This window comes from Calidris pugnax, unplaced genomic scaffold (assembly GCF_001431845.1).
Source record: "Calidris pugnax isolate Ruff unplaced genomic scaffold, ASM143184v1 scaffold41, whole genome shotgun sequence".
Lineage (NCBI taxonomy): Eukaryota > Metazoa > Chordata > Aves > Charadriiformes > Scolopacidae > Calidris > Calidris pugnax.
Window position 1 is genome coordinate 11626182 of NW_015094509.1, and position 23279 is coordinate 11649460.

The following is a 23279-nucleotide window of genomic DNA, read 5'->3' on the forward strand; positions in this document are numbered from 1 at the left end:
GAATGCTGAAAGACTCATTGCTCCTGTGTACAGGTTCTGAAAGCTCCACTGCCACTTGTCCAAAATGCTTAACAGCAGCAGTATTACGGTGTCAGTACAGCTGAAGATTCAAGTAGTATCACCTCTTGTAAGGTGTCTCTCTCTCATTGTATCCTTTCTAATATTCAGGAAAGCTTGAGCTCATGATGCATCTTTACCCCTAGGTACCCCTAGTCCAGGAGTTCCATTCTGTCACTATGACTGTTTTTCCAAACTTGAAACCCAGTTGTCTTTGGGACAATTGCTCTTTCCCAACAGAACTGGCAGAAATTATTCAAGCGAGTTGAAAGTATCTGCATATCTAGGGCACACAGAGTAACTGCTTACATATTGTTTCATAACAAGTTAGTAAAAAAAAAAAAGTTGACCATAATTAACTATAAATTTTAATCTGTAATCTTGTAATTTCTTTACTTACTATAACTGAGATGAAATACAAATGAAATGAGAGTACAGATGCTCAGCTTTAAAGATCCTATTCTTGTGCACTGCCACATGCATTTCCTGGCAGCCTACTTTTACTGGAAGTTAACTACTTGCCTCTGATCTTCATTGTCAGCTGAGGATTAGTAGTTACAGTTTCAGCACTTTACCAAAGAAGCTCCTTTGGGACAGCATGTATTGCAAATGCAGAGACAAGGCCCATGGAAGTGGAGATAAAATATTTTTTAATTGAGGGAATGCAGCTGTGGAATGAACTTGGAGAGTCAGGTATTGGAAGATTCCCTTTTTCAATGCTGGCATGGTTAATCTTACTTGAATGAGACCTAAAAGTACCTGGGAGCTGTTGGCCTTCTCACAAGGGTAAAGGGCAGAAGGAAAACTACCACTGCTGTGTATAAGAGTATGGATTTATTTTACCTGCTTGAAGCTTAAGCATTAAAAAAGGTGTCCTACTGATATTTCCAGTATAAGTGGAGAAGTTACAGAAGTAGGTAGCAAAATTTATTATAAAAATAATGGAGAAAGCATGAAAAGTTTAGCTAAGCATGTTTATTTTAGAAACAAATGAGAGAAACATGATGGGAATCCATAGACTCATAATGGTTTAAAGAAGCTTAGCTTTTTTTCTAATACAGGAGCAGCTAATGAGAATGAGGAAAAAATACTCCATATAATCACCAAAATATTTGTATGAAAGTTGTGGAAAATTCTGCTGTAAGTTTGGATTTTAAATAACATTCAGAAAAGGGTAATTAGAACCTTCTCAGTTACATCGAAATAAAATAGCGAGAGGTATGAACATGCTCAAAGGTGCAAAGTAACTTCCATCTGTTATGAAGGAACCTCCATTACTTGGTCTTATAACTGTCAGTTATGGAGAAATTAGGTAGCTTTGTCTGAATGATTTGGCCATTGTTAAACTATTAGAAGAATGTGGTATTCTCTTTATTTTTTAATCCCCCTCTTATTTATTATAGCTAAAAAAGTGTTGTGAAGGTTGTAGATTAATTTGATGTGTGTATTCTGCCTGCTTAAACCTTAAGTGGGACTTTGTAGCTTTTTGTATATTACAGATTGTAAAAATACAATAAACAATTCAGTTAAAGATTAATTTTAACAAGAAGAAACAAAGTCACAAAGATGCCACTTCTCAGTTTAATCTTGAAATTAGTTTGAACTGCTGCAGAAAATGTAGAAGCAATTATCTGTCTGTTCTGACGAAACCTGGAAGTAACAAGTACAGTCAGGAGTTACCTACTTGTTTTTTCCTTCATATACATACTGGCTAGCTTTATCTTGGTATCATTAAAACCACACAGAAATATGGTAACATCAGTTGGGTCAGTGTGTAATTAACCATATGTTTATCTTCTCCATGTTCACTTTTTCTTGTAGCCTTGGACAGGACTATTGTATTTTTCTGTTTCTCACTGCTACCTTGTTAGCGAAGAGTAGCCTCACTGCTGCTAATAAACAAAGGCTGCACTTTTAGTCAATACTGAGCATTATAAACAGAAAAAAGTAGACAGGTGAGGTGATTCTGCCAGTTCCAGCTAGACAAAAAGTCTAGCTGACATTAATCTGTTGATGTGTTCAGAGTCATATGCAACTCAGTTATTAAAACCGAGGTTTTTTTTCCCCACATCCTTTCTTGTCTTTGTTTGTTTGTTTGTTTTTACTGAGTTTCTAAATGTATTAAAGTTAATTTGATTCAGTGATGTGGCTTCATCTATAGTTACAAATTTATTTAGGGTCATACCAGATTTGTTAATTAATTCATTATAACATCAGAAGAGTGTAATGAGAGGAATATTTACTGTTTTGTGAGGGAGATCAAATAAGCTGAGAACAAAATGTGGCAAAGTGTGAACTGGAAGCCTTTGCAGAAAGCCCTAGTAAATGTGGAAAAGAGAGAATGGAGTCAGAGCTGCTTGACTACTTCATCTTGGCCATATCTTTTACTTCTAAGAGTGACTTATACAAAGTTCCTACCAGCAGAGAATTCTTGGTTCCGTTCCCTAGCGTGAAGCAAATGCTGTTAGGTCATAAAAGGACCTGCTCCCTTGCATGACAAGGGGAGACTGAAACCACAATCTTTGTTGAGGATGCTGATTAGCTTTGCTGTAGTTGGCTTTTCCTACTTGAGTTACAAGCAAGCAGCAGCACTGGTGTAAAGTGAGGGCAAGATCATTTAGCGACCACACTCCTCTCTTTCCATTGTCTTAGCTCGATTTTTTCTGTTCAGTATTTCAGGCACAGTCAGTATAATTCCCTTAGATTTAGAGTAGATATGCTCGCTTAGAATAAAAGTGTGTTTTTTTACAATAGTTCTTTCAGTGAAATTATCGGGAAATGTCCCATGTATGTGAACTGCAGTAACTTGTTTTAATTACATCTGTGTCTTTTTAACCTAGAATTCAGATTTTGGCCACGTTATGTTTTTCATGTGAATTCAATTAGAGTGTTGTAGATAAAGAAATACTTCTGTGATTTGAGAGACAGGTAGCATTTTTCTTAGTGTGAATGAGGTTATTTTTTTTTTTAAGTCAGTCAGTCTTTCACCATGTGTAGAGCCTCTGTGAAATCCTTATTGTATGACTATGGTATTTTGTAGGCTCTATAAAGATGTTCTTGTACTTAGAGTTTCATCAGTGTTCATCAGTTTCATCTGTTCCTATTTCAGGTTAATGAATATCACAGAATAATTAAAGTACATATTCCTTAGTAAGTTAGAGAACGGGAAACAGGAAAACCATGTTTTTTCCAGTTAGCTCCATCTGTAAAACAACTCAAACCATATATAGGTGAAAAAACTAAAAATTTCAGAGATTTATTTCTACTGACATCTTCAGGAGGATTTATTCTATGTTTAGAAAAAAGAACTTTGAGTGAAATATGTTACTCACTTTTTGCCACTGCTGAATACGGCTGTTACTGTATATTTAACTTCCTTGTTCTAACAAAATAATTGAAGAGCTAGCAATAACCTCTGTATCTGTTAAAGTTGTTTAAGAGTTGGGAAAAAAAATGCATTTCCCCCCTGAAAAAAAATAGTGTGGAGTTCATTTCCCCCTACATTCTTCACTTGAACAGATTAAGAAATTCCAGATTATTTATATATTTAGATTTTTCTCAGTTATTGTAAAATTCCAGGGCATAGATTAAAAAGTAGCTTTTTACTCACAGTTGTGGTTTTTAATACTTTCAATTTGCATTTTCTAAATATTTTTTGTAGATTTTTTTTTTTAACTAAAGTATGAGTTTAGACATTTCACTTAGGTAGACTGCTCTGAAGCCATTGACAGTAGAAAATAATTAATTGTTGTTTCTTTGAGGAAACCAGATTGTTAAAATCATATGTCAATTCTAATGAGATAGTGGAGATTTCATTTTGCCAGCAAGAAAGTTAAAGTGCTGTGGATTAAGGGAATGTTTGTAGACATCTCTGCTGACATCTCGTTTCTGTCAATATTTCATTTTCACTAATATGAAAGCTGAAAACTCTGAATTGTGTATGGCATCATGACTGTAGTTGTTTTACCTGCCTGGGTACGATAATCCATTAATTTTAAACAGAATTGGATGTGAGGTTCTTATTTGAAGTTAAGTTTGCTTAATAAATTTTCTTTGTCTGCTAGGCTTGAAGTAGAATCATGGTCTTCTGAAGAGGAGTTTTATAGGATGCCCTTTCTCATTTCAGTCAAATACTGACAAAACTGTGATTTGATGACTAAGAAAAGTTAGAATTTGCATTACTGAACATAGTATTTTAAAAAAAAAAAAACTTTTCTATTGCCTCCACACATCAGTATGAAAGCACAAACTCAAGGCTTTTCTGCTCATTGCATTACATGGAACTGAAAATACATGTGAGGTCATCGGTCAAACTGTGAGGAAGTTAGCTATTTTCACAGTAGTTCATAAAATGGATGAAAAAGTTCTGGGTTGATTTTTTTTTTTTTTTTTCCTTTTCTATTGGTAAAAGTTGTGTCAAATCTTTTTTTTTTTTTCAGTGCTGCTGAGCCAAATAGTCGTTTCTGAATACTTTTCCCTATGTTTTTGAGTCTAGATTTCATATTTCTTGTCTTAATCCACAAAGATGTTGTCAAGTACTTAATCACAGAAATGCTGTTTGAAGGGGATCTCTGAACCAACCTCCCACTCAAAGCATGGTTATCGCCAACACTAGATCAGGGCAGCCTGAGCTTTGTCTAGGCGAGTTTTGAAAACCTTGAGGAATGGAGATCCCACAGCCTCTTGGGAGAACCTGGGCTAGTGCTCCACTGGCCTCCTAGTGAAAAAAATTCTAATATCCAACCTGAACCACCCATTGTGCCATTATAGTATGTTTTGCACCTTGTTTTGGATTTGCGACTACCAGGAAGAATTTGACTGAAATTTTTTCAGGTCATTTTTAGATTAGATAGGTAGTTTCCCTTTATCTGTTGCTCATACTCTTGGTAATGCACCCCCATATGTAATTTGTCCAGTTTGTAATGAGAGCACATGCACTACTGGCTCATAGACTGGTTTCTACTCTGTTTTCCAGGTTTTCTTAGCTAGTTCAGCCACTCGTTTCCCAACCTGTACCTACTCATGGTGTTGTGTAAGAATAACATCCATTGCAAAGAGAAGTGGGTGTACTCAGTGACAAGTTAGCTTGCACTATTGTAAAAGCAGAAAGCACTCAGTGTTTTATACAGTACAGGGAAGAACGTTGTATGTTACCAGACAGTCATCGCCACCAGGCAGAAAAATCGTTGAATGAATGAACTTGGCAGAACGGAAAGCGAACGAACCCTTTTTGAAGGCTGGATTCCAGCCACATCTGTGCTCCGTGCCTGGGAATAGGAAATGAGGGACAGGCTACAATCAGTAGTGAAAGTTTTGAGAGAATGGTAGCCAGGAAATTAGAAGTGGCTGCTTCACTTTACAGCTGGCCTCAATCAAGGTACTTGCTCAACTGTCCCCTTTCTCATGGGAGATTTTAAGCATTTTTGGAAATTTCAGAATTCTTTAAGTGAAATTTTGGAAGACAGGAATGGCTTTGGAACTTGTCAGTATTCAGGATTTTTTTTTTTTTTAATAAAATGCTGAAAGTTTTGTGGGCATTTCTGAAGTAGAAACCAAAAAATCTTCTGTGCAATAAGATACATCAGATTACTGAACTTGCTTGTCTTACTTGCCTTTGGCAGTAGCTCACAGACCATGAGAGGCCCATAGATTGCTATTTTTTGGTTGATACTGAATTTCTCATTTCCGGAAATGTGTGGGGAATCAAGAATAAGCAGAATTAAAATAACTCAATTCCAGAACAAAGCAAGTATTCCAATAGAAACTATTCTTGACCTTGACAGAGAAATCCAAACTCTTACAAACAGTTCCTTTTGCCACTGAAAAGTCTATGCAGCTGTCTCAGATACAATGTTTTACAGTACAAAAAAAAAAGTCTGGACAAGTCATATAAGCCTTGTGAACTTCACCTCTGTAACTTCCAGTAGATATGAGTTTGATTCAGGGAACTCTTTCTCACCAGATGAAAATAAGCAGAACTTGTATCAATTTCCCAGTCTAACTTTTCATTATCATTAGGTCTTTGCATAAACTCGTGCCAACTTCTCCTCTTCCTCTAAAATTATAGCAGTTGCTAAAGTTGATACTTGTATTTTAGGAAACAGTGTGGAAAAGGAGAGAGATTTTGCATCAGTACAGACAGATGGCATGTGCTGTTGAGGCCGTTGTCAAAATACACATATATAGGGGTTATAGATATGCCTTGCTGAGTTTTCCGCTTCAATACTCTGTTACTGTATGGTGTGATGTAATTAGCTGAGTTTACAACCAAAAAAAACCCTATCATGCCTTAGAATAAGGTGTATATTATGGACAAGTATTTTGGCCTAATATGCAGCTCATCTGCAGGGCCTGTTTTTTCACTTTTACAGGACAAATCTTGGCCACTTGCATTTACAGAGTAACTCACTGCAGCACAGAAACTGGTAATGGTAGTCTTGGGATATTCATGTTTCTTTCCAGGCTCTGAAGTTTGCCTTGGTACTGGTTACTTTCAGTTCCCTGGTAACTGAGCTCTGAGGCCTCTCAGACAGCAAATGTTCTGAGTGCAGACAAATTGAGCAAAATGGACTTCTGTTTGCATTACATTTCCTGAAAAATACAAGCTATGTCATTTTTACTAAATGTTCTTCAAATACTGTGCTAATCTAAACACCTAATGATCACTGTATGTTGTTAGCTTTGTTTTTGACTTAAACCCTTGCAGGCTAGATGATAAAAAATAATTATTAAAGTAGATCAGAAAGCTTTTTTTTTTTTATGGACTTCCTAAAAAAATACTTTGTGTTTTGTTTCAAACGTACATGTTCATGTCAAGTGGTTCTGCTCAATAAGTAGAACGGATATTGTGTGTAACAAATTATTTAATAGATTTTTGTCTTCTGTGTATAATTTTTTTGACAGCTATCAATACATGGTGTGTTTTTTGTTTTTGAACAGAAAAAGATGTAATAATGAACTATTTTGGCAGACGATAAGTTGTTTGCTGCTAGGACAAGTTTTTTAGAAAACTAGTTTATAACCTTGAAAAGTTTATACTTTGAGGCAAAAGTTGTGACCTTGTGCCCAAGAGGAAACAAAAGTGAAATTATTTCAGTACATGAGGCTTAAGAATTGGCAAAAGCCTTGTGCTTTTTATGCATCAGTGAGACTGGTAAGCAAATAATCATACAAACAAAGGCTGTAGATTATAAGGAAGTCACAGAACTGAGTGTAACCAAAAATAAACTTGAAGTTCAGCATAGATAATATACTTTAAATGAAGAATGCAATGTTTGGCAGAATTAAAAGGCAAGCAAGGTCTCAGAGTTTACATGTGTTATTGATGGAAACGGGCCAGACTACCAACTACCAATTATATACTATTGTCAGTGTAAAATGTTGAAATGTGCCAGGTTTCCAGATTTCCAAATTTTGTTCTCAACTTCATTCAGCTCTTTCTTATTAGTGCCCCGTGTACTGCCCCATTCAACAAAGAACAGTCAACAGTGAAGTCTTTTTGAACCATTGAGAAGGCAGAGGAAGCCACTTACCCCTGACTACGTGAACTCCTGTTAGGGCAACGATGAGCCTCATGTCCTTCCCATGGAGGCCAGAGGCATGACCCCTCTCACTGCTCTGCCGCAGGCCAATGGGTTCTGTAAAGCATGTGGGGGAGAAGGGCTGGAGAAAAACATGCAACTGCTATGTCCTGAGGCCAGTGTGTGGACTCTGGACTGATCTCAAGTGACAAGAGCAGGTAGATCAGAAAAATGACACACAAGCAACATGAAGTCACCCTGCTTTCCCTTTCTGGAAAAGGGTTGGTGGCAGTTGAGAGCTTGAGGCAGCATTTTGGTGCACAGAAGAGGCCTGCCTCCAGACTCTGGTCTTGCCTGATGGAGAGGGGGAGCTGCTGGTTTGTCCCTACAACTCCTCTATGGTATAATGTAAAATACATTCTTAGGGGAGTTTTCCTGAAAAAACAAAGCAGATCCCAACAATTCTTGCCATATGTGTGGGTATCCGTGGTAAATAAAGTTTAAGATAATTTTTAACTGACTCAGTGTGGTAGTACTTGTTTCCATAAGAGCCTCTGACACATGAGATCAAATAATTTTGTACCATTAATTTATATCTGAGCTACATAAAGGCTGTATTTCTGCATTAACTAAGTTCATCTCACAGATTTAGTTTTTTCCAGGAGGTTATTCTTTGTTCTGTCTTAGGTTCATGTGTGCTTTTTAATGATCTCTCAAGAATCTCTGAAAGGATAATTCTAAAGAAAAATGAATCTCTTTTGCACTTTGAATTTTGTGGCTTAGTATACCATTTTAATGTTTCATAGAAAATGCTTCATTTTGCATGGTTTTGCTTATGTCTGTGCAGGGAGCTAAATAAACTGCTTAATCTGGATTAAGGACTTTTAGATTGTTAAAATTTACAGTCTCTATTAACAAAATCAGGTACGTTGAATTCCATGCTAAGAATTCAAAGATCGCTGTTCAGAAATCACAAGGATAAAAACAAAAGAGAAGTCGAAGTTCTTTTCAGTTTTTAGGTTGTTTTTTTTATATATTTGAATCTCTTACAGTATGCCATGTTGCATTTTCTAGCTTTTTTTCAGCAGGAGCTAAAAAACTCTAATTTTTTACAATGAAAGTTAAAATTCCTGTAACATCATTTACCTTCAGAAATAGGGGCTTTGAGAAAAAACTGACATTACAGAACATGAAATGAGTTGATAACTTTGGTCATAGTGAGATGGTTTTAATTATCATATATGGAGATTTGATTATTGTGGGCTCAGAAATAAGAATGAAATGGCATGCCTGAAGGAACCATTGCAGTTCTGTGCACACATGGCAGCTGCCCATGAATGTGCTCCTAGTCCACTGGAACGGAAGGTAAAATGCGTGTATGTATCTAAATTACTGGCCCTGAATTTTACACCTAAGGTACTCTTGTGCCTTATATTTGGCATGAGATGGCAGTACCTATATAATGATATGAATGGCTGAAATGATTTATAATAACTTGTTAAGCTGAGGCAACTTGTTATGGGCTTGAACTCAGTGCTTGAAAAGTGATTGGAAAAGCATTTTTAGAGTCATTACTCTGTGCAGTATTGCTGCATAAATGAAGATAAGCTATAACAAGAGAAGATATTAGCCTCCGTCTGGTGGAATTAGGTAAAAGTACACTTGGAAGAATAAATTCGATTTGTTTTTTATTTCTGGTATTAACCAGTTTATTGTCTAGTGCCATGGGCTCTTGGATCACTTAGCCTGTGTTTCCTGCTGTTGTATTTGCAGCTAACAGCTGGTCACATCCTAAAGCAAAGTTCTCTTTGTAACAGCTGGACTGTGTGCTTCATGTTATCAGTATTGGGCCTCCTAGAGCTTAGTTATAATGAAAAAGAAGTAATTCTTGAATGTTACTCTTCTGGAGCATCATAAATTAAATGTATTTCTCTCTGCTTTGTGTTTTGAAATTGATTGCAATTTAGTGATTGCAAAGTATTTGTGGACTTAAATAAAACAATTGTTAATTATCTTTTATCTTCTGCAGAAAATTACATCAGCAGTTTGAAATGTATAAGGAGCAAGTGAAGAAGATGGGTGAAGAGTCACAACAGCAGCAGGAGCAGAAGGGTGATGCCCCAACGTGTGGCATCTGCCACAAAACAAAATTTGCTGATGGCTGTGGCCATAACTGTTCATATTGCCAAACTAAATTCTGTGCACGCTGTGGAGGAAGAGTGTCTTTACGGTCAAATAAGGTATGAAAGTTTTATAACAAGCTTCTGCTAAACTCAGTATCTCTTATTCATTGCTTATGCATCCAAATCACATATCTACTGAAACGGATTTCCTTTCAGGAGGTAATGATATCTACTTTAGGGGCTTTTAGGACATCTGTCCTCATTTCAAATAATTTCCATTTGCAGATGGGTTTGTAACTATGGCTTTTAAGTTAATACATGCCACATTTCTACCAACAGACTCATAAAGTACAATTCTTTGATTGGACGATTGAATCTTTGTATTGGAGACAGGGAGGTATATCTAGTGATGCTAATGTTGAGGCACTGATTATTACAAGTTAGAGCAAGGATTTATTTGTTTTCTGCTTGCCCAGGCTCTTCTGTACAAGACAATTGTAAAATTAGTGTTAGAACAGTATACATAATATATTATGGAGTTGTAAAATTCTACTTTCTGTCATACATATGCACATGTATAATGTGAATGTGCACATAAGTCTGCATATATATGTCAAAATATTTTAGGAAAAAAATACATGCACTAACAGTATAGAGTTACAGCTATTATACTGGTGTTTATTATATAACATAAAGCAGCAATCTGAATTTTTAAAAAGTTTGATCATAGAGTAAAAAATTCAGCAGAACTGAAGTGATCACAGAAAACTGTTCTGAGATCAGTTTAGTCAACATTTAGGTAAGGATTCTGATACGTGTTTGTAGAATATTCATGACAATACTTAAGATGTCTTATTCTAGTCTTTTGTGGAAAGATTTGATTTTTTTAAATCAGTGCAATAATTTCATCATTTAATATTTATTAATATAATCATTTTCTAGTAAAATTTATTTCCATAAATCTATTTTTTCCACTAGTATGTTCATTGCAAACGCCATGGAATATGCAAATATTATCTTAATCTTTTGAAAGGTAGGAGACAGCGGTATAAACATTACGTATTTCTTTGTCCAGGGTGGAAATGTAGGCTTAAATAATGCATTCAGGTTTTTGATTGACAAAGTATAAAATAAACTTCTATTTCCTAATGATTCACTTAGATTATGTGTACATCTCTCAAAATGTCTTGGATTTTGTTAAGGTAATTTTAAATTTTTTTTCTTCACTAAGCTCACATATTTTTATTGGGTTTTTATAACTAAATCATATTGCTAGTAATAAGAGATACAATTTCTGTATTAATTTAATATGATTATAAAAGGCATTCAGGGCAGATATTTGAGTCATTATGTCTATGTACTTAGAAACATAGAAAAAGTGCATTAGGAGGAAGATTTCATCTAATGAAGCATTCTGATACATCATTTAGACTGTCCTCGGGATGGGGCATGTGAACTTGGCAGATATTTTTGTGACTTGTCTGGACAGATTTCCAATGAGTTTTTTCCACACCCTCATAGGTTATTTGTTCCACTACTTCACCATCCTCACCACAGAAAGCTTTTCTTACTGTCTAACCTAAATCTGTCTTTCTGTAAGCTGACTTCTCCATTCAGTATTATGAATCTGTTCTGCAGCTCTTCTCAGCAGGCTTTTTTTCTACAACTGTTGAAAGTTTAGTGCGATAAGTAAGCTTTTCTGTGTCTCATTCATTTCTGTTCTAGTTAATTAATGAATCCGATGGTCTGAGCATCTCTAGGCAGATCCCCCGTGGGGCTTCACTGGTGATACCTTTCCCTAAAAAGAAACTGTGACCATTTATTCCTGTTCTTCACATCTTTTCATCAATTAAATTTTCTCATGGATGAAAATATTCCTATTCCGTAGCAGCTGAGATTCTTTAAAACCCTGGAAGCCCAACTCAGCAGTATGAAAAAAACCCATTTACTCACTTTTTTCGTGACTCCTTGAAGGAATTCTCATACATGTAACACACACAAATTCCCTTTACTAAAGCTATTCAGCTTTTATGCATTTAATCATCATTTATTTATATGCTTGCTAATTTTATTCTCTATTTTGATTTCTACAAATCTATCCAATATGGATGTCAGACTCACTTGTCTATTGTTCAGTTGATGTAATACTGAAATTACTTAAAAAATTAATAAACTGGCATCATATTTGCTACCTTTTATTCTTCTTGTCAGTGAAAGGCTCTATTATTGTAAATAGTTAGGTATTTTACACAAGACATTGTCATCATATTCTGATGATATCAGAATATCATCTGATTTTAAACATTTTTACTTTTTTTTTGTTGACTCACTTTATAGCTTCTCTTTCTGAAATACCAGTTAGAAGTATATCCTCCAGTTCATTCAGCGTAAAATAATATTGTAGAGCAAGTATCTCTCTAATCACCATGATCATGAATGCAAAAGATTTAATTCAGACACAGATTGTGACAGTCTCCTATTTGTGATCTCTTTTATGCCTGTACACATTATTCCATGAAAAGTATTTATGGTCTACCAGAATTTACAAGAATTTATTCTTTTCTGTTTTCCTTAATGTATACAACTTCAGCTTCTTGAAGAATGACTTCTAATAGCTTCCTGTTTTAACTGTGTGTTTCTTTGGTCTTTGTAGGCATTTTTTGACAGGTTCTATATGTCTGCTTTGGACCTTGTATACGATGATTCTTAAACTGTCTGAAATACTCTGTGATGGAGCTGTTTGATCTGTTTGTCATTTTTTCATAATACTAAATTTCAAGCCGAATTCATGCCACATTCTGCTACTAAGTAGTTTAGTACAGGCCAGTGTTAGCAGCACGCATCTCAGAAGGTGTAGAATTGCAAAGAATACTTCTCTTTCAAAGGTCACAAGGAGGACTACTACTTACAAAGTTCATGGTCATGAGTAGGAACAGAGCAAGGACATGTTTGACTGTTTCCAGAGCATTAGATTAGGATTGTCAGACTGATTGGATGATCTATTCCTTCTTCAGTTTAGTTACAGTGCCTGAGTTATAAGCATTATAATTCAGTTCAGGTTGTACAGATATTACTATTATGTGGGAGTTCCTTCTAGATCAGATAAAACTGATACCAGTGGTGCTGCTGCTTCTGTGCTGCTTATTACCTTAGTGAATGGAGTATCCAACCAGGGTGGGGGCTTAGATTTCATGGGAATAATGGGTGTTGAACTGTATCTTTTATGTTTATGAACAACTTCACATTGACTAAAACTGAAATAACAAATCACACGACAGCAAGCAGTAACTGTTCTTAATAGCATAGGTGCCACTGATATACAAAATGTGTTACTGTTATTTTTTAATTATATACTGATTTTTATAGGGAAATGCACACTGAATGAAGCAGTAGACAGCAGAATGAGGCTTATGCAACTGGGAAATTTACATGCTAAAATATTGAGCAAATACAGCTTCCAGATATATACAACTTTGTATGCAGTGAATGTAAATTCCAGCAGCTTAGGATGCCAATTCAGTAAACCAACATTTCTCTTGTAGAGGAAGAAAATAATACTCACCTGAAAGCTTAATTTGATGCATGCCAAATACCATCTTTCAGGGTGTTTGGCAACTTGCTATCACTTGCAGCCAGTGAAATGTTCTTCTCTCTTTGTCTTTGAACATCAAAAGTAAGAAGTTTTCAGTTGTTTTATAGAACCCAGCAAATGTGTGCGAAACACATAAGGTAGAGTAGGGAACTTCTCTCAGCTCCCTCTGGTTCTGGGAAAGATTTACATTCCGATTATTTCAGAAAACCATCAAGTTCCCTTTGTCCAATGATTTTAACTGTTGAATGATTTTGCATTTGCAGTGTGACCATTTCTATATTGACACCCAGGATTACCTTGATTCTTCAAAAGAACCCACTGATTTTAAAATAAACTATGTGGATATGATCGTTCTCTTCAAAAGACAACTGCACAAACTATTTCTGTTATTAATTTTATTTATTTGAAACTATTTTCATTTGGTAGCTCTTTTGAATCTCATTAAAGAGCAGATGATGGTTTCAATTTCAACAGAGGCTATGCATGTTTGAACTCCACTCTGTTTCAAAGATTTCAAAAACTTTGGAGGTTATTATGATCCTGACACAATGAAGAACTGATAATTTTAGACAAATTGATAATTTTAGACATGGTGAAAAAGATAATATCTTGCACAGTGGCTTGGTTCAAGCTGTCAGATACCATATTGGCCTTCTCACATATTTTTTTAAAAGGTTAAGACATAGATATTGTCTCATTCTAGATTTATTTTGAGTATGGGATGAAATTCCAGTCACGTTGTTAACATTTCTGTGTGTCTGAATATTCATGGAGTTAAGGCCTTTCCCCATAAAACTGATACTAAAATATACTTGCATTTTCATGTGGAACAGAAAAAATTTCATCAAATCCTGACCGATTTGTTACTTTTTTAACATCAGTTCTTTGAGAACTGAATTGAACAATTTCTTAAATGTCTTTCTATTGAGAACTGACTAGACTGTCTCTCATACGGTCACTCATGTCACTACTTACGTTGTGCTGCTATGAACTCAAGAATTTTGACAGAAATGTGGAGGAGGCAGCTGAGAAGCTGGAGGTAGTCTTAGGTGTCTAGTAAAGCATGACAGCTTGTCTTGAACTTCACATATCTTTATATTTCATAGCCTGTTTCTGAATAAGACATTCTTCATCCTGGAGGTTATTCAACGTAGGTAGATTGTGTGAACCAAGTCTTGATTGCTGTTATGATCACAGTGTGAATGGTTGGGTTTGGAGCCTTAATGGCCCTTTCAAAACCACCAATTTTTGGAATTACTTCTTTGTGTTAGAAAGGTTGTACTTATGTTATGAAGTGTTTGAGACTCTTCATGATGCCATTAATTTTTGAGACAAATCTTTCATCTTATTTTAATATATAGATCATAAATATGTCTGTGTGTATATATATTATTTTAATTTTGGCCTGAATGGTGCTTGTACTTTGGGATATCATTTGAGCTAACAGAGAGTGAGATAATGTCTTTGATACATGAGAGTTACTGATTAGCCATAATCTTCACTATTATAGTCTGAGGGTTTGGTATGTTCTCCTTGCTTACAATCTTAGGATGCATTTAGTATGTATTTTATCTTTTCTGTGATTTAAGTTTGCTTTCTGGAAACTCTTGATTTGAACATGAATTAAGATATGGCAAAATGAGAGAATGATGGAATAGAACAGTATTACCAGATCAATGTTTCTGAGCCAACATTACAACCTCATGGCACAAGAGTAGGTATTAGAAAAACTGTCTCAAAACTCTTAAACTGTCTTCTCTAAAATATGTAAGAGTGGTGTAGTAAGAGTTTGTTTCTGTGTTTTAATTTTTTTTTTTCTGAGTCATCTCTATTACTGGTTTGTAAGTATACTCTCTTATGTTGTCATCTGAACATCTGAATTTACTTTTCTTGTATGAATTTACATTTCTCCTTATGTATTATCATTTTAATCCTCATAAGTGTTTTAAAAATCCTCATATCTCAGGTGAAAACTGCTGAGTGAAAAAAATAGATTAGAATATAATTCATAATATGAAGAGGTACAGATCATTTATATGTTTGCAGAAGACTATTAGAATAATTAATAGGTAAAATTTTCTCTATATAATTATCACTTATGATTTGGTTAGACTGGAATACTATTTTGGAACAGCATAAAAATAGTCAGGATAATGGATAAATCATACTAGTCATTACTTTTGGTATAGACATAAAATGGGAAAGAAATCCTTATGAATGACAAAACAATGTTGAAATATATGTAGGTGTATTGTATGTAAGGGAAAATTATTCTGAAAGAGCAATATAGCTAGATTTTCTTCATGAGTGAGGAAAAAGGTATAGAAAAATTAGGCTGGATGACCTCCAGAGGTCATCTCATCCAACCTCTTGCTCCAACAATGTTGAATTACATGAGTTTTCAGAGGCCCTTGACCAGTTAAGTTTTGAATCTTGAAGGAGATTCAGCAACCACTCTGGGCAACCTGTTCCAGTGCTTGATCACTCTCATGATTAAAAAATAAAATAAAAATTTCCTCATATCTAGTCTGAATTTCCCATGTTCCAAATTGTATTTGTTACCTTTTGTTCCATGCTTCACTGTGTGTCTTTGAGGAGAATACTACACATAATTCTACTTGTCATCAAATGACCAAACTATGGGTTTGGTGTAGTGAGAATTATAAGGAAATAGCATGATTGCTAAGCATTTTCTTGAAATATCATGGGCCTTACTTATAGTCTGTTTTAAAACTTCAGGGATAGTGGTGCAGTGCAGAATAAGAAAAACAGTAGGTAAACCCGAGACATTAAAAGTTATTAAGACGTTAAGGACTGTGCTAGAAACTGTCAATTCTGCTCTAAAGACAGTCAGCCTGGGTAGGTAGAACAGTAAGCTAAGCCATATGATAAAAAGATCAAGTAATAAAGATAATTTTAATCTCAAAATCTGTTTTATTAGAGGATTTTGCCCCTTTTAAAACTTTGAATACGTTTTAATATCTTCTACTTAATATTTGCATTTTTTCATTTGTTATCGATTGTCTGAAAGATGTTCCTGTTTTCTAGTTTGCAATCACTGTGTCTGTTTCAAATTTTTTTTTGTGAAACCTGCTACCTTTACTTTTTTCTTCAGTTTAATGTATTTAAAATCTTTTTCTTTGTCATGTGCTGTTTTACCTACTATGCCTTATTGGATTTTTTTTTAAATTTTCTCAGCTTTTTGATTTAAAATTTTATTTTTAATTGTTCTATGCATCCTTAAAGTGGGGAACTGGACTATTCTGATTTAATTGCTATTCTGTGTGGTTACTTACCCCTTCCTGCGGCTGTGAGACTTTCACTGAGAAATCAACCTAGTCAGGCATTTACAATTTAAAAAAATTCTTATCTCTGTGCTAAAAGTAGCTGGTGATGGAGTGAGCTTCTCTTGCATGGTACAGTATATTTCTTCAGAGGTGAGGATGAGAAATTGAGGCGCTAGATGTTACTGTTCAAGATATCTATGAGCAACAGCTGCCACTTTTATTGCAGTGGGACAGGAAGCCCTGCTAGGAAAGTAGCAGAGCATCTGGTGCTGTGTAGGTTAATATGTCTCTGCCCACAGAGTGATAATGCTTAGAAGTCCTGTGATTAAGGTAGCTTTCAATGGTATTTTATATTTGTATAATGGAGAATGCCACTAAAACCTGTAGCATCTTTGAAAAGACTTTAATCTTTTACCACTATGCATATGGTCATTGAATAAATTGGGTCAGATGGGACCTGTGGATGTTATCTAGACCAATCTCCTGCTCCAGGTAGGATCAACTTCAAAGTTAGATCAGGTTTTCAGGATCTTGTCCAACCGAGTGGTAAAAAACTCCAAGGATAGAGAATCCATAACCTTTTTGGGCAACCTCCTTCAGTGCTTAACCACTCTTGTGATTTTGGTTTTTTCTTCTGTCCAATCCCTTGAGTGTTGCATTTTGTCCATTAGCTGTGCATCTTCAAGAAAATTCTGCCTTTGTCTTCCCTATAGCTCACCTTTAAGTAGTTGAGGAATGCAAGTAGTTCCCCTCTTCCCACACCCTTCCCTACCCCAGCCTTCTTTTGGCTAAACAAGCCTGTCTCCCTCAGCTTCTCCATGTACATTGTGTGTTCTAGTGCCCTGACTGTCTTGGTTGGCCTCTGTTGTATTCTCTCCTGTTTGTTTGTATCTCTAGCATTGGGGGGAACCTAAAACTTCTGTAAGAGCACAGCAGCACAAAGTTACATGTCATATAGGTATCTGAACAACAAAGCAATTAAATGAGTTGTCACCCTTTCTTGGTGAGCTGTATTTCCAACATGGCTAAGTGCTTAATTGCATGCCTAGACTTAGCCTCTGTATTGGCATGTGAAATTAAGGTACCAAAAAACCCCATCATTCACCATTCACAAAAATGAGAAATAGTTTTGATTGAAAGCATTTTGAATACTTTTGTTTTCTAAAGTATTATTCCATTTACAGTTTAGGACAGCCAAAAAGAAAATTCCTTCAAGGAAAATAATAATCAATGGGAATGCTTGCATTAAATATTTATGGGCATGAAAAAGAAAGTATAAATAACACAGATCTGACATGACACACAGTAAACACTTGTGACAAACTCTGTCTCTTTATGCCTTTAAATTCTAATATTGTAAAGATCTGTTCAGTGCCTAACATGCAGTTATGGCATTATGCATACCCTATATCTGGCTGTAGTAAACAAAGACTCTTCATTTCACTGGACCCTTCGCAAGTGCAAAGGGTTGAGGCATGCTAATCACATGCAATACTGGGGTCCAAGGAATGTAGAACTAAATTCTGTATCCTTTTTATGAGATGCCCCAGTTGTTTTATTAAGGTAATTAGGACATGACTCCCAAATTATTAAAATAATTTTCTTTGTGCAGTTTTTTTGTACAAATATTTTCTTTGTTATATAAAATCTTTTCAGTTTCACCCATGAAAGGATTAAGAAAATTATTTAAATGACATAATTTTCACTAGATCTTCTTCACCTATAGGGGAAATGAGAAAGGGATATATTAATTCCTTTGATGTTTGTTTGTTTATTTTACTAACAAATACTACTGCTTGCTTTCAAAATGAAAGTGACTCTTTCCTTCTTTGTCTTTTTTTCTGTCCTTTCTTTCTTGCTTTCGTGGATATGAACTCCAGGAGGACAAAGTGGTTAGAGCCTTTTTTCTGTCTAAAGTTCTTTTCTTTTATGGGTAGACTTACTTCCTGGCCTACATTTGCTTTCATTTACACAGGTGTAATTCCTGCTGAAGGCAAGGGGAGTTACTGTCATTAAAATGAAAGCAATGTTTGGCATGAAGGCTTACCTGTGTTTCAGATAACTTACTAATAATCTGTGAGTTGTTGTGAACATTATGCATGATACTCCTCTCTGTTTGCAGCTTTTGTGAGCATGCCCCTACTTTTCCTTTAGTTTTGCAATATGATATGTGCACAGTTAAAAAAAAAAAGATAATTCTCTCATAGGTGTTTGAATTTTATCAAAGTGGCATAAAGTTATTAAAATAATTTTTGCACCCTGTGGTAGTGATGTTTATATCATTGAATTGTATGCATTCAACACTTTAGCCTGTAACTTTCAGTAGTTCAGTTTTGATTTTTAATTACAATACAGTTTGATACCAGTAAACATTAAGAAAACATTTATTCTAAACATTTAGGAATATGCCAGCAATGTCAGAGTTATCTATTAATATAGAAAATATGTAGGCATTGCTAAAATGTAGTGCACATATTGTATTGAGCATAATGTTGAAATAATGTTAGATGTTATGCATGTCACTGACAGTGTTTGTCTTGCTACTATTAAACCTACAATAACTATTTTAATCTGATTTTATTTTAACTGTATTTAGAAAAGGTAGTGTAAAGCTGAATTTGAGAATAAGCCTGGATATATTTCAATATTTTACCAATTTTTTTTTTAATAAGAGAACTGAGAAAAGCACCTGAGGTAGTGTAAATCTGCTCTTCCATGAAAATCTCTAGTGTATTCTAAAGAATTGCAATTGCAAAAACAACTTCCCCTGTAGTGCTTGGCAAACGATTTCCTATATTAGATGGACTAAAGGAATTTTTTAGCGTTCATATGCATCTAGTGAATGTTCTACAATAACTGACACTTTTTCTTACTGATAGCAGTGTCAAGACTCACATTAAACTAACAAGTGTGGCTCAGAAATACATTGCTTCATGCAAAAATTGTAAGCTGTCTGCTGTTAACCATTTAGGATATGTTTTTACTAGCATCTTTGTGATGGGCCACATACTGGTCCCCCACTCTGTTAGAGGGTTACATAGTTTTCTTTTGGCCTATATCATTAGGGTTTTCCACAATTAAAAGGCTGTGAACTCATAGAAGCTGCGGAGTAACACCAGTTCCTAGAATACAGACTTAGCTGTAGAGCACAAATGGTAGATGAATTAAAGGAACAGTTTTCTCCTTGAAGAATTTACCCTTTCAGTGTAATCTTGTGAGTAGCAGATGCATGCGAAGAGTATTCCCACAGTCAATCCAACAACCAATGTCTGTGAGGTACTCATCTATATGAGTAAATAAAATCCTAAATTATCTTGGAAAATAATAATAAAAAAAAAAAGAGTGAAGGAGGTCACAGTAGTAAGGTTATATGATTATCTAGTTTTACCGTGTACGTGTGTTAAGGAGGGAAGGGACATGAATTTCTCCAGCTAACCACCTAGTTAGATTTTTCCATAAATAATGACAGTGCCTTGAGTTGCTTTTGGTAGTATCTGTTTCTGCTAATTTGTAATAGATATTTTAGAAGTTATGAAGGCAGAAAGAACAAGAAGTATTTTAAGTCAAAATTTTCTTTACCACAAACATTGCAAAGTAGGTGCAGCAGTGGCATTCATCTTGCTATTTTGGTGCTAACAAGTTAAAAACACTGATGCGTTGTATGCAGATACCCTCAAAACAGGTGACTTCAATGTAAACAGGATTTTTAAATTTCATGCCATACAGCATTTACCAGTAGGTTAATACGGTTAGAGAATCCTTAATATTACTGGTTATCCTTCATTTTCTAGTGTTAGCATATCAGAGAAGGTGAGAATTCCAGTATTTGTTAAGAAGCCTGTTCTGTATTTTGTAACTATGGAATGGCAAATTTAATCTAGAGTAATCTTAGATAAAACTATGGATACTTGGTGACTGTTGGTGGTATTTTGACCAAATTAAACAACACAGATTTGGAAAATGAAGTGTAATCAAGGCATCAGGTCTGTGAGGCGTTAGAGAGTAGAAAAAAGTTTTACTGTGTCCCCTGTAGAAAGCTTGTCAGATCTTTTGATAAAAATTAAGAATGTAAGGAATGGCAGGATAGCACATGGTGTGAATGACTGAGACAGTCATATGCCAATCTACTGGTGCAATTTATGGTGTTGGGGATGGAGTTGGACATGAATTCTGACTATGTTGTAATGTTGTAGGTATACCATTAAACACGTGTGGAAGGGAACTTACATTAAATACTAATGCCACTTTAGAGTATAAAGCTCACTGTGCCTTTTTGCACACAGAATGTTGGAATGTCCCAGTCCATTAGTTTGGTATCACTGTATATAAAGAAGTAGTTTTACAAAATGGAGACCCAAATGTGCCAGAAAGGAATAATTTATGTTAAGTTATAAAAGAGTAGGATCACCTCTGAGAAGGAAGTAGTTGATTTTTTTAAATGGAAAAATAGTGTGATTAGTGATTATTTTTTTTTTTTCCTATCTTCTGGATTTTTTTATTCTTTAAATAACAAAGGTACATTATAAAGGATATACGGCATTTATGTCACTATTATTAAATGAAAATGTGACTTTGAGGTAGCAGAATGCTCTTTGAGAAACCAGGGTCAATTAAGGCTGATTGAAATGAAGTTTATTTAAAAAAATAAAGACAGATGATCCTGTGAATCTTCTACTTAGATTTTGACACTTATATTCCTAACCAAACAACTTCATTAAAACGAGCAACACCATTAACTAGAGTAGTGAAATTGTATGGCGACATGATTGAAAGTCATGGAAAGTGTGATTAAAAAGATGAGGAACTAAGATGTGCGATACATTTTTTTTTTTTTTTTTTATACAAATATCTTAATTGCAAGTAGTAGGAAATGAAGTAGTAGTAGAATATTTTAATTCTGAGTCAGTGCTTTCCTGAATTTAAATGAAATTAATATACTACATACCTTTTCTCGGAGGCAGTGGCTTTAAAGTAATCACTGATATTTTTGGAGAAAACAAGTAAGCAATCTAATATGGGAAATTTTTGGAAATAGTTGGCGGGAGAAAACGTGGTTTCTTCTGATTTAGCTTCTTTCACTTGCTGATCATGACCTGGCTTTTAAAAACTTTGATAAAATCCCTGTGCAGTCTTTAGTATGGACATTTGAGGTTTAGATACACTGATTCATGTTTTGTTTTTCAAGTGTTCATTTTCTTATTTGTTGCTTTCTAACTGTCTCAAGTACAGAGATAAGAAGACTGATTTGATGTTTCAAGTTAGATGCAACTTAATTAAATGACATGGAAACATTATTTGCAACAAATGTTTAGATTGATGCTGCCCTATCTGAAAGAAAGGGAAAGTCTCTTTCTGGAATAGACAATGCCAGTTGCTTATAGTGAAATGTGGTTTGTTTGGTTTTTTTTATTGTTGTTGGTTTTATTCACCCTCCATCCCAGAAGTTAGTATGCAGTTGCTGATTGTCTCTCATAAAACCAGAGGCAACTGATGCAAAAAGATGATGTATATGTGTTTATGATATAGTCAACACATGATTTTCTAAAAGCTGAAGGAGAAAGGGGACTTCAGAGAAACTGTGATCCCTTTATATTCCTGCTAGTGAGAGGAAGTCTTCTTAACTTTCTTACATCCCCTTCATTCAGTGCTAGGAAGAATAGTTTCCTGAGAAAGCACTGATGGCACTGGAACCTGATCTGGAGACCATCAGAGAAAGTGAAAAGACCGAACTATTCAGTATTAATCTCATAGATCTAACACAGACCTGTTACTCAAACTGAAAGAGCAGATTTTCTTTTCATAGCTATATTTCTGCATAATCAAGTAAACACTTCTCTTGCTGATCATGATCTGGCTTTTCAAAACTTTGCAAAAATCCATGCGCAGTGTTTAGTTATCGACATTTGAGGTTTAAATACATCCATTCATTTTTTTTCAAGTGACAAGTTTTCAAGTGACATGAAATGCCCAATTCAGTGGCCTGGCCTTCAGATGTTCTGATACTTTCTCTGTTCTTTCATGTCTTTTAGTGGGTTCAGGAAGTTGTTTTTAGGGAAACTGTTTTAAACTACTACAGGTAAATCAAAGTCTCCAACAGAACTTTTTATAATTCTGTAAAGGATAAACCTGAGGAGCAATGCTAGAGAACTTCCTCTTTGTTCTATCTTTATTTCCTGTGCAAGTGGATAAAACATTTGACACTTACCTTGAAGTAAGTCTTCTACCTTTGTCATGTTATAGATCTTGAAATGCTTAAGAAGCGGAGAAATAGCTTGTCTTTAAAAGTCAAGTCTTCAGCCTTCCTCAGTCTTAAGAATAATTTTTGTTATAAAATCATCTCAAAGACTCTTCTAAGCAAATTCAGAATTGAAGGTACTTACTGAGCAGTTTCCCGGGTTAATTTTCCTAATAACCTGACTGACTTTGGATTTTTATTTGAACTTCAATCATTCATTGAAAGATTAACAATTGTTGAGATTCTTAGATGGAGTTTAGATAATGACAGTTTGTTTTTAGCAAATTAGTCTCATAAAAGAAATCTGTAGATGTTAGAAAATTATGTTAGAAAAGATGAAAAGGAATAGGGCATTATTCTCCCTCCCTTTGTCTTCCTGCAGTTAAAACTGCCTGTTCCCTAGTTTTCCTTCACAATGTTCCGGAGTAATGAATATTACTATTCCAGTCAGGAGAGACCAAGGTG

At 35.0% G+C, this 23279-nt stretch overlaps 1 protein-coding gene across 2 annotated transcripts in view; it reads left to right on the plus strand.

Annotated features, from left to right (window-relative positions):
• Nucleotides 1-23279, plus strand: part of RIMS2 (regulating synaptic membrane exocytosis 2) — a 457774-nt gene that overhangs the window by 74610 nt on the left and 359885 nt on the right. Inside the window, exons 2-3 of one of the 2 annotated variants that reach the window (XM_014965515.1) lie at nucleotides 9607-9817; nucleotides 18460-18471. In XM_014965515.1, the coding sequence (XP_014821001.1) occupies nucleotides 9607-9817; nucleotides 18460-18471 (223 nt within the window). The remainder of the gene's footprint in view (nucleotides 1-9606; nucleotides 9818-18459; nucleotides 18472-23279) is intronic. The other variant, XM_014965521.1, reaches the window with a different exon arrangement.